Genomic DNA, 12,264 nt, shown 5'->3' with positions numbered 1-12,264 from the left:
GCCAGGGCGGGCTCGTACTTACAGAGTGTCCTTTAAAGTGGCGAGATAGGTTTCCGTGTCCCCTTGGAGAATGTCCGAGTCCAACTTGGACAAGTAACGGTAGACGTAGGAGAAAGTCTCAAATGGAATGCGCGCCGGCCCGCCCTCGGGGTCAGCAGTGAGGATCTCACACAGGTGCTTCATCGAACTGTTCAACGACTGGAAAGACCACAAAGCGGGGACAGTTACCACCTAGAGTCACCACAGTGAGAGCGTAAGACACCAGCAGAATCAGCCCTTGGGTATGTTTCATGGAAATTCTCCAGCAGGCATGCTCTCAATCGACATGAACTAGGTTTACGTACACTTGCTGTAAGCGAAGAAATTGAAGTTTTCATCAAGATGCCTATGGCCTGAAAGTAGTTTTAATCCACAGATTTCGTTTTATGTTAAAATGGAAATGAGGGAGCACCCGTCTCCTTAACGATGAGCCCGGAGCCAGCCCAGAAGCCTCCAGCCCCTTCAGTGCTGGGACGGACCTGGGGCCACGGTGAGGGGCCGGGGTGCGTAGGCTCTAGGACAGATGGCCCGTGAGCTGTGCTGATGCCCACCTGCAATCAGGCTCCGTGCAGCCTCCACACGGAGCTGGCCCTGCTCTGGGCCGGATCTTGGTTCCCAAAAGTACTTGTTCCCCTGCCCCTTCTCTCTGTCGGGGTCAGTCACCCCACCACCCGGGCTGACACCTTGACCTTCAGCCCGAAAGCTGGTCCCTGGAGAAGCCATCCCACTCCCACAAGGCACAGGCTCAGAGAGCGGGGAGCCTCCCTCCAGGCCAGGAGGGCACGTGGACTGTGTCCAGTCCCTAGAGCTCTCACAAGAGCCTGCGGAGCCGGCCAGGCAGACGCATTCACATCTCATTCAGGGGCTCCCGGTGCAAATCAGGGCCGTTTGCCCCTGCAGAGAGCAGGCTGTTGAGATCTGGGGGCGGCCCTTAGAGGGAGGAGCGAGGAACACACAGGTGGGACAGGCCCAGAGGAGCGCTTCCCCCGTGGGGAGAGTCACGTGCAGACCTGCTTGACCGTGACTGTTGGGAGGGGAACGAACCCGACAACCTTAGGGACGTGCAGATGGCTGGAACCAGAGTTCCTATCCCGACGTGCCCGCGGGACGGGAGTCCGGGTGCTGCTTAGCTGGGTCATCTAGGGCTCCGGTCGGGCTGGGGGTTCCGGTCGGGCTGGTGGCCAGGGTTTGGGCCGCCTCCAGAGGCTTGACTGGAGACGGACCTGCTCCCGCCCTCACTGAATTTGCTGGCAGATGCCGGACACATGGCAGGGGCTTCCCCAGGAAGTCCACCGGCCCGGGCAGCCCCACTCCCAGCTCCCGACACCCCACGCAGGGGCAGGCCACGGAGGGACGGAGGGACGGCGGGCTCCGACTCTGGGGGGTCGGGCCGCCTGCCTGTTGTGCTCACGGCCAAATCCTCCGCTCTCAGGAGAGGAGCCGGCACAAAGCCAGGGCGGGCTCGTACTTACAGAGTGTCCTTTAAAGTGGCGAGATAGGTTTCCGCACTCAGCAAATATTTGGGGAGGAAAGAAGAAAAAGGGGGGGGGGGAGGAAGGATATGGACAACTCTGAAACGCAAGCAGGGGTCCCAGTCTTTGCAGGGACCTTACGCTCGGTTCATCTGACCAGAGACTGTGAAGAAAAATTAAAGAGCTCGGAGGCCGCGTCTGCCACCAGCCACGCAGAGGCCGCAGAGGCCGGGGATGAAGGAGGCAGAAGCGGTGGCTGTTGTGTTGACAGATGGACCAGATTCCCACGAAACAGAAACCCCGCGCGGAGAAGGGAGCAGGCAGTGAGCCTCTGTAAGTTCCCCCTCCTGCACTTTGCTTCTCCGTCTCCTCCTCTTTTTGAAGGTTTTTTTGTTTGTTTGTTTGTTTTAAGCATAAAGATCTGGGTGCCTGAGTGACTCGGTCGGTTCAGCATCCAACTCTTGATTTTGGCTCAGGTCCTGATCTCAGGGTTGGGAGATGGAGCCCCGCATTGGGTTCCACACTCAGTGAAAAGTCGGCTTGAGACTGTCTCTCCCTCCGTGCCCCCTCCCCGCCCCTCTAAAACACAACCACAGCATAAAGATGAACGCTAAGTTGCCACGTTACTCGCCAGTGTACCTCCAAGCTACCCAGCCAACGTGGGGACACAGAGGCTTCTCCCCATTCCGGCCCGGACGCCCCAGGGCTGTCTGCACTAGGGGCAGGAGTGGGGGGGCAGGTCAGGGCAGAGCTGACACCCCCACTTCTGACACCTCCCTGCTCACCCTTCCCCCAACCCTACCCCCAAACGCAGACATGGTCAGTGAACCAGAGAAGACCCCGGACGGCCTGGCTGCAGACCCCACAGCCCAGAGCAGATACGACTGTCGAGCTGGCCCAGCTAGGGGACAGGCTAGGACCACACACCGACCAGCAAGGATGAGAAACAGTAGAGGAAAGGAGGGACAGGGATGCTGCTTTCCTGTCCCTTCCCCAGCGCAGTCCAGAAGGTGACCGAATGTCTCCACCTAGTGTCCCACATAACACATGGACAAGAAACCCTGTCTCTTGCTCTGGGTTGGTCTTAAATCCAGCACTTACTTTCACGACTGGGGAAGTAAATATTACAAAGACGGATCCCCAAAATATGAAATATCCTTTCTCACCACTGCTAAAATCTAAATTTCACAGCTAAGTTTAAAGGCACAAACCATAAACGTTGGTTCTAATCTTAGCTACTCATTTCACAGTATTAAAAATCTTGCTTTCGCAGAGCTCCCGATGAACAAAGCGCTGCGACATTATCTTCCGTAGGCACGTCTGTCTCTGTACTCCCCCCCCCCCAACACCCCACTCCCCCGGTTAACGTGTGAGCTCCGCTTCGCCCCAGGATAGTCCCCGGCACAAACCAGCCCAGGGCGCCGGTCCTCTCTGCCGCTGACGCAAACCGCGCCTTCGGGCACTTGCGTGACTCCCTACGCAGCAATGAGCCAGCACCCGGCTTTCCTGGGGCTTCACTGGCTCTCGCGGGGGCCATTATTGGAACCAGTCAAAGGTGGTCTCTTCTCAGAGTGGCTCATACACAGCGGAGGCAATGAACGACCTACTGCTGTCTGCAGTGATGCAGAGGGAGACGGAAAGCTAACCGGGAGCGAATACAAATTCCAGAAGATCGTGAACCACAGACTTCTCTCCGCATGAAATTAAAACCCCTGAAAATTAAATACTGTATTTCTTGGGGTACGTATGCGGCCCACGGGAAGCAGGAGATTTTGGAAGGCGTTTGCTTCAGGCCGGGGAGATGGGGGGGGGGTGTCAGAGGAAGAGCACTCGGTCATGACCTTGGGTCCGTGATCATGTGGTGTCCACTGGGGTTTCCTACACCAAGTGACTTCTAAAAACTAAAATGGGAGCTGAGTGTGCACCAGGAAGCGAGGACTGTGAATTTTCCAGCTATGTTCTCTGCGGTCCAAAGACAGGAGGGAGGGGGTGAAACCAGCACCCGGCTCTGCAGCTAAGGGGGCCACCTCTAAAACCCCTTCTTTGCAAGTGGAAAGCAGTAACACTTCCTTCCCTACGTCCCAGTGTCTCTCACAGAGACTCGGACACCGGAGCTGAAGAGAGAGCTTCCAGATTCCCAAAGAAGTCCTGCCAAACAATTTAACAAGATGGGACACAATAGATATTGGTGAGGCTGTGGAGAAAGGGGAGCCTCTTACACTGTTGGTGGGATCGCAAGCTGCGGCGGCCACTCTGGAGAACAGGATGGAGGGTCCTCAAAAAGTTGAAAATAGAGCTACCCTACAACCCAGCAACCACACGACTGGGTATTTACCCCAAAGATACAGATGTCGTGAAAAGAAGGGGCACCTGCACCCCAATGTTCATAGCAGCAATGGCCACCACAGGATCTCCCTCAGCAGATGAATGGAGAGAGATGTGGCCCACACATGCAGTGGAGCAGCACTCGGCCGTCAGAAAGGATGCACCCCCGCCACTTGCACTGACATGGACGGCACCGGAGGGATGACGCTGAGTGAAGTAAGTCCAGCAGAGAAAGACAATTCTCACATGGCGTCACTCATCTGTGGGACATAAGGAATAGCGTGGAGGACCACGGGGCAAGGGAGGGAAATCTGAAGGGGGAGAGATCAGAGAGCGAGAGGAACCACGAGAGACTGTGGACCCCAGGAAACGAACCGAGGGTCTCAGAGGGAAGGGGGAGTGGGGAGAGGGGGTGACAGGGTGATGGGCTTTAAGGAGGGCACGTGATCTGATGAGCACTGCCTGTTACACGTAACTAATGAATCGCTGAACACGTCAAAAACTAAAGATGTGCTACACTGTGGCGAACTGAACATCAAAAAGAAGGAGGGGGAGGAGAAGTTCTGTCAAATCTTCACCCTCCGGCCCTTCCCTCCTCACCCCTCCCTGGTTCAGAGACTCCTCGCCTTGGGAACTGGAAGGTTATCTCTGTCTTCATTCCCAAGGGTCAGCCTTCAACATCCTCAAAGCTGCACTGTATATGTTAGCTACCAATCGTATATTTTAACTCAAATATACAACAATGTTACACCTCTTCCCATAGATGAGGAAAACAGTATCTGTTTCCCAAATGCTGTGTAGTTCAATAAAAAGTCAACAATGCTTTCTCTTCTAACACCTAAATGCATTGTCATAGTATCTCTGTATTTTATCAAACTGTTAACCATTTTAAAATTGAAGCACTCCTAAGCATTTAACTTCTGCAAATTAAAATAACTATAAGCCTATGGGGCACTTGGGTGGCTCAACCGGTTAAGCACCTGCCTTTGGCTCAGGTCACAATCCCAGGGTCGGGATCAAGCCCTGTGTTGGGCTCCTTGCTCAGCAGCGAGTCTGCTTCTCCTTCTGCAGCTTTCTTGCTCTCTCTCTATCCCAAACAAATAAATAAATAAATTTTAAAGATTTTATTTATTCCTTTGATAGAGACAGCACAAGCAGGAGAGGCAGAGGCAGAGGGAGAAGGAGAAGCAGACTCCCCGCTGAGCTAGGACACCCCCCACTCCCCCGCAATGCAGAGCTCCATCCCAGGACCCTGAGATCATGACCTGGACCAAAGGTAGACACTTAACCATCTGAGCCACCCAAGTGCCCCATAAATAAAATCTTAAAAAAAAAAAAAAAAATGTAAGCCTAGAAATACAAGAGACGCCTGAAAAAGAATTGCTTCTCCCTGACAAAGTTACTAAAGTAATGAAAGTGTTTCCTTTGGTTACAGAAACACCCACAGTACTTTTTTTTTTTTTTTTTTTTTTAGTAAGATCTTATTTATTAATTTGACAGAGACAGAGAGATCACAAGTGGGCAGAGAGGCAGGTAGAGAGTTGGAGGGCGAAGCAGGCTCCCCACTGAGCAGAGTCTGATGCGGGACTCGATCCCAGGACCCTGAGATTGTGACCTGAGCCAAAGGCAGGGGCTTTAACCCACTGAGCCACCCAGGAGCCCCCACCTACAGTACTTTTAAGCCAGGCCATGATCACACAGAATTACTCAGAACGCGACTGGAAGGTACGTACCCCACCAAGCATGCTGCATCCAAGGGCTAAAAATTTTATCCACTCGATTTTGTCTTTGCAAGGATCCAGCTGCAACAGCGCTCGGAAGTTCTCTACCGGCAGGCACAGGTTCTTCCATTTCTCCTCGAGATCCGCTAGTTCCACATACCGCTTGTGGCTGCACTGTAGCGAAAACACAGTGAGGACCACAGTTGCAAGTTTTTCAGTCTATAAATATATATATATATTTTAAGTTTTAGAAACCTGGAAAATAATATAATGCTTATGAATAGTTCAACATACCCCAGTGCCCAACCGCACGCAGGGAACAGACAGACTCTGGATTCACAACACGGTCAGCCCCGGGAGAGCAGGGCGGGAAGGGGTGCGGCGGGAGGGGCGCAGGGCAGGGAGGCCGCAGCAAGCGGACATTGGCCTGTTTTACTTCTCCAAAGGAAAAAGCAAATGGGGCCTGATGTTATGGCTGAGTGACCCGGGCCCACAGACCGGACATAGGATTCTGGGCTGTCTGTGCGAAACACCTCACAACAAAAAATAAGCATCAAGAAATAAAAACATTTAAAATCCAATCTGCTGAAAGTGCTCATGGATAAGTGGAAGAAATCTTAAAAATGAAAATAAATTCACTTCTTCCATTATTTTAAACAACCTGTGAAAATTGGTCACGATGGCGATCTGCTAATAGCATTCTCTGTGAAAAGCTTGGAGCAGTTTTAGTGTGTTTTTTTTCCCCAAGCTACCCCTTCCGATGGTTATTCGTTTTCCCTTTAGAGAAAACTGGAATAATCCCCTTTTCAGAAGTCAGTGCATCACACACACACGGTCGGTCGGAATGTATAATGGGGACAAACCACTTTAAAGCTCACCAACCCAGCCACTGGGAAGGCCAGGCCCGCCGGGTGACCCAGTCCCTACTGACTTGTTGCTCCACAAGCAGGGTGGAGGGGCGGGTGAGGGCGGCCCCGGCTCTGGGGCAAGGCCCCGCGGGCAAGGATCTCGCCCACGCCCAGGCACTGGGGACCCCACTGTGTACCAGACGCCAAAGAGCAGTCCGTCGTTCACAAGAAGGTGACGGCAGATGGTTTCGTTAGCGCGTACACAATGTTTGTAAGCCTGTTTCCAGAGGAGACTTGTAGCCCCCATTTGGGGCAGACTTTCAGTCGGGCAGCCTCTAGGGTTTTAACTGGGTATTTAAAAGCAACTACATGTCACTTGCTGACAATCTAATCGTGAATAGGTCTTTTGGGTTCTTCACACTAGAGAGAGGCACTGAAGCAGCAGATTCCTGCTCTGGAAGGAAGCCAGCAGGTGTGCCCCCGGGGAGAGAGGCCTTGCGAAGGGGAGCTGGCGCGCCTGTCCCCTGTCCCTGCAGCCGCCGCTTCCTCTGGTGAAGCCGACGGAGAACAGAGACGCTCCCCTCTTACCTGCTTGTGCAAAACTTTCAGGAGTCCTTGTGTCAGGCCCGTGTCTGTTTTCTGAGTGGCCACGGGCATCTCGATTCGGTCCTTGACGGGAAGCGGATCTCCTCTGGACAAAGCTGAGAAATACCTAAGAGCAAGAGACACGTCTGAGGCACGTCAGCACCCAGAAATCACGGGAGATCGCGTGGTTTCCTAAAGGAGCTGTGAGAGTGACAGTGCCCGGAGCTACGAGCGTGACTCCAGGGACACCGGAGTCCGAAGGCCGGGCTGTGGCTCCGGCTCCTCCGCTCAGCTCTCCAACTTAACCTTCTCTGCGTGCCTCAGTTTCTCTTGTCTGCAAAGCCGACAATGGCGGCCCCTGTCACAGGGTTCCGAGGAGCAGTGAGCTCAAGCTGCCTCCGGACCGAGCCATGGTGGGGAGTGGGAGGGAGAGGGGGCTCCCGAAACACGGGCTCTTCTTATCAAGCCCACGCTAGGAGCGGTCCTGGAAGGCTGGGAAAGGAGACAGGAGACTCAGGATGGCAATGACCCAAGGGCAAGGTCATGGTCTAGTCATTCTACTTTGACAATTAGTGTTTGGTCTTCCCTGCTATTGGCCTTGCTGCTTTCCAAGGGGGATGACTTCAACCATCTCTGTTTAACCCTACGGGGCCCAGGGGAAGGGAAGTCACCTGTCTGCCCTGCCGGGGACCAACTGCCCACTCCGCAACACCAGATGCCACCCCTCCCCCACGCTTCACTTTTCCTGCCTGGTATTCTTTTTAGTAATTTTATTCAGCACTTTTTCCCCTTAATTGTTCCTTTCTGGGATACAGATATTGGAGCTGATGTTGGGGCTGGAGGCAGGCATGGAAAGAGCACCGGGCAGCAAGTCAGGAGGGGGCACAAGCAGCTTCTGGTGGGTGGGGACGGGGAGAGGGCGCCAGGCACGCCGGACGGGGCCGGCTGCTGCAGCCGCATCATTGGCCACTCTAATGACTAACACAGGGCGCCTGGGTGGCTCAGTGGGTTAAGCCGCTGCCTTCGGCTCAGGTCATGATCTCAGGGTCCTGGGATCGAGTCCCGCATCGGGCTCTCTGCTCAGCAGGGAGCCTGCTTCCTCCTCTCTCTCTCTCTGCCTGCCTCTCTGCCTACTTGTGATTTCTCTCTGTCAAATAAATAAATAAAATAAAAAATTTTTTAAAAAATGACTAACACAACCCCGGGGCCACAGGCCATAGTGTAAGAGACATGAATAATTAGAAACATCTCTGGTTATGTAACACAGGTAGCTGTTGATAGATATTTGAGAGGCAAAAAGAAATGTTACACCGCATCGCCTTTTCTCTCTCCATCCAGATTTTGTTGACTTAACAGGTTGAGGGAAAGTCAAACCAAAGGCAGCAGTGTGGGAGATGGGGAACAGAAGATCTGAGGTGACAGGGGCAGGGAGCGCCATGGGGGCTTCCTGTTACCATATTGTTCCTAAGTAAGATTTTCACCTCTTCTGGGGACTTTATTCCTCCTCCTCACCGATCAAACCACAGCGTCTAAAGCAGTGGTTCCCAATAATTCTCTCACCCCCTCCGCAGGAAGGCGCTGGCAATTTCTGGAGACATTTTTGGTTTTCACAGTGCTACTGGCCTCTTGTGGGACAGGTCAGGATGCTAACAGTCCTATTGTGCCCAGACACAGCCATCTTCCCCACACACACGCCCTCCCCCGCAAGCAATTATCTTGTCCAAAGTGTCAACAGTGTCAAGGCTGAGGAAGCCTGCATTAGGGGTCACCCCCCCCCCCCCCGCCTGCCACCCCTTCCCGTGCTAATTCCCCGGGGCCCATGGGAACAAGAAGCAGCCTTTACACTGGACCAGTTTTCACTCCAGTCACACTGCAGGAGGCACCTGGGACAGAACACAGTACATCCTAGCTGGGGTGGTCGCAGCAGACAACGGGGGAGGGGGGTGGGGGGGGTGCAGACGCGAAGAGGTTAACCCGCAAGTTCCTGGAGATTCCGGCAGCAGGCACCTTCCTGTGATTCCCGGTTCTCTGCTTTGTTTGGAGGGTTTTTTTGTTTTTTGTTTCTTTCTTCTTGTCACCGCCCCTTTGTTGGGATGTTCTTCTTCCAGGAATGCCCTTGCCTTGTCTCAAAGACCAATTCACCCTCTTCTGAGCCACATTCCTTTCTAAAAGATTCTCTTTTGTGGCATCTGAGTCCATGTCACACACACCGCATAGTGAATAATGCTTTTCTCCTAAACTCCAAAATTGCTCTTCAGAGAAATTAGGTGCACGGAGAAATTCGGTGCATGGAACATCCAGAAAGCTCTCAACTAAGCCTTTTAATTTAAAGTGAAACTTAAGTTAAAATAATTTATGTCCCAAGAAGGGAAAAAAAAATGATTCAATCTTGGAATGTTCCGTCGACTACCAACTGTCATGTGACCCATCTTTACTGACTCTTGGATGGTGGTTAAAACCGGAGCCTATCATTTTTTGGGCAAGAACCTTGAGAGAATCAGAAGCAACTGACAGAAGTGTTTGTCGTAAGACAACACTGGATTGATGAGTAGCCTTATGTGAGGGGCTCAAGAAGGGCCCCAAAGACATCCAGGCCCTAATCCTGAAGACCGTGGACCTTATTTTGCACAGTGACGGGGACTTTGTAGAGGGGAAAGAGGATTTGGAGATGCGAAAATGATCCTGAATTGTTTTGATGAGTCCTAAGTGCACTCATCAGTATCCTTGGATGAGGGAGTCAGAGAGAGAGAGACTTGAAGATGCCACGTCACTGGCCTTAAAGATGGAGGAAGGGGCCAGGACCCAAAGAATACAAGGAATGCCGCTCTGGAAGCTGGAAAAGGCAAGCAAGAGACTGGATTCGCCCTAGAGCCTCCGGAGAGAAGCCCTGACAACTCGACTTTAGCCAAAGTCGGGTGAAACTGATTTTGGACTTTGGGCCTTGGGAGCCGTAAAGAGAACACACGCCTGTTGTTTTAATCCTTTAGCTTCTATGGTTGTTAGAGTCGCCACAGGAAACCAATGCACCTTGCTTATACAGTTTAGAGAAGGTCGGTGAAATCTAACTTGCTAGTTACTAAAACATTTTTTTTTTTAAGATTTTATTTATTTGACAGAGAGAGTGTGCGCAAGCAGGCGGCAGCGGCAGGCCGAGGGAGAAGCAGGCTGCCCGCTGAGCACAGAGCCCAGTGCGGTGGGGCTGCGGGGGTGCCTGGTGCGGGGATGTGGGGCTCGATTCTCAGACCCAGGGATCATGACCTGAGCTGAAGGCAGATGCTTCACCAACCACCCAGGCGCCCCAAAACATTTAATTTTATACTGGTTCATGAGATCCTGAAATTGAGTTTCTAAGTCTGTCTACTCAAAAGGGGCAAAGAGCTCTCCTTTCAAAACTAAATGGGTTTATTTTAAGGGTTCTAAGGTCTGTTGACTTTGTAACCTTAAAATTATGGATGTCTGTTCCTGAAAATAGTTAGGATGTTTGTTACAAGAAACACTGAAGCCTCCTTCGCCTTCTTAAGCTGGGCGACGTTTAACCTTACAGCGGTCTCGGGATAATTATCCCGAGGTGACCTCGGTCGTCTTGGTTCTAGCAAACTCAAGCAGACACCGAACCCCGGGAGGGTTTTCTGGGGTGAGGAACTTAGCCTTACACGGTTCCTTCTTATAAAAATCATTTTAGAAATAAAGCCAAGGGACTGGAGTGGGTTGATTCTGTCACACAAGCCAGCACTTTCCGCCCCACGCAGTTGCTGTCAGGCGTCAGAGTAAGCACCGCTCCCGGCCACGGGGCTGTGGTCATTCCGGGGAAGGGCAGCCGACGCGGTGCTTGCTAGACGGGTGCTCGGGGGCGGACGCCAGCGGAGCGCGGAGCAGCGCTGCAGGGCGAGGCCGGCGGCCCCCGAGGCGCTTACCCCGCGGACCACTGCAGCACGTCGGCGGGCTGGGTGCGGATCGCGGCCTTCGTGAACTGCTTCAGGATGTCCGGCAGCTCCGGGGGAATGTGGATCTGCTGCGCGCAGAACATGGTGTCGGGAAGCGGCATCGCTCTCCGCAGACCGGGACCAGGCTGGGAAGAATCAGGGTGTGCTGCGTGGAGGGGGAGGACGGGCCCGTGAGCCTCGGGGCGCGGGCGCTCGGGGGCGGGGCCGCCCAGCCTCCCCCGGATTTGGAGCCCCGAGGGGGAACCCGGGGTTGTGGCAGGGCCCGGCCCCCGGGCCTGGGGGCGGGCCAAGAGGCCGGCTTCGCGCGGTCCGGGCGGCCGGCCGGGGCTCTCACCCGCTCCTCCTCGGGCTCCTCGGAAAGTGAGGGCCAACTGCCCCCGCCAGCCACCGCCCGGAAGCGCCCGCGGCAATTGTTACACCGACGTATCCAGGCAACCGGGACGCCGGAGGGCCCCGCCCCTTGGCTCCGCGCAGGCGCACCCGCCTCGGGCCGAGGCCCGGCGATCGCCGGCACGGGCCTGGGAGGCAATGCGCTTGCGCAGGGTGGCCCCCCCCCCCCCCCCCCCCCCCCCCCCCCCCCCCCCCGCCACGACCTGGTAGTAAAGGGCTGCAGGAGCTGAACGTTTCACTTAGAAAAGGACCTTTTGATCGATTCCGCACTGCCAACTGTGAGGGGCGAACAAAGGACCCCCCCCCCCCGCTTCCCCTTGCTCTGGCTACGTTAAGCTTAAGGACGAAATGACTCGGTCGTCCTCGGAAGGAAGCCGTTATACCCCTGGGCCGGTCGGTGCAGGTGGCACGAGCCCCCTCCCTCCGCAAGAAGGAACCGGCCCTCCTTCCTCCGCGGCCTCGCTCGTCCTGCACGAGCCCCTGCCGGTGAAGCAAAGCGTCCCGGTGCCCAGACCTTCACCCGCGTTCTCAGTGCCCGCCCTTTCTTCCGATGTAAGAGCCACTGAAGAGTTCGGACCGTGGGCGATTTTCAGCTCGAGGAAGATTGTTTCACTTGTTCTCCGAAGACAGACACAATGGTTGAGCCTGATTGCGTCTTGAAGGACATAAGCCGCGTCTTCTGCTACAATAGCTTTGGGTCGAATGGGAGAGAACTGCTCGGTTCTGGTGGATCCTGACCAGGGCAGCAAACGAAGCGTCGATCATGGCTGTGGCTGCCCTCGAACCCACTCAATGAGTGAAGCCCTGAAGCCCGCCTTCCCCTGCTCACCTCCAGCCAGAAGATGGAGAACTAGAACGAGTTACTGCCAGGAGGAGTCCAGGACAAGTCCCCGGAGGCACCACCCCCAAGCATGACTCCGAATTAACAGCACTAGCAAAA

The 12,264-nt window shown here is 54.3% G+C and overlaps 1 protein-coding gene across 3 annotated transcripts in view; it reads right to left on the bottom strand.

Moving 5' to 3' along the window:
* ROPN1L (rhophilin associated tail protein 1 like) overlaps positions 1-11,926 on the bottom strand; it is a 13,597-nt gene extending 1,671 nt beyond the window's left edge. The window contains exons 1-5 of one of the 3 annotated variants that reach the window (XM_059416462.1): positions 11,839-11,926; positions 10,905-11,079; positions 6,994-7,117; positions 5,570-5,731; positions 23-198 (exon numbers count right to left, since the gene is read on the bottom strand). In XM_059416462.1, the coding sequence (XP_059272445.1) occupies positions 23-198; positions 5,570-5,731; positions 6,994-7,117; positions 10,905-11,035 (593 nt within the window). In that variant the 5' untranslated portion in view covers positions 11,036-11,079; positions 11,839-11,926. Of the gene's footprint in view, positions 1-22; positions 199-5,569; positions 5,732-6,993; positions 7,118-10,904; positions 11,080-11,268; positions 11,388-11,838 lie in introns of those variants that run through there. The other 2 variants (XM_059416461.1, XM_059416464.1) reach the window with 2 other exon arrangements.
* Between the last annotated feature and the right edge of the window lie 338 nt (positions 11,927-12,264).

This window comes from Mustela nigripes, chromosome 12 (genome assembly GCF_022355385.1).
Source record: "Mustela nigripes isolate SB6536 chromosome 12, MUSNIG.SB6536, whole genome shotgun sequence".
In the NCBI taxonomy this organism is placed as follows: Eukaryota; Metazoa; Chordata; class Mammalia; order Carnivora; family Mustelidae; genus Mustela; species Mustela nigripes.
Note: the sequence above shows the minus strand (reverse complement) of the source record. Positions and strands in the feature narration are given on the sequence as shown.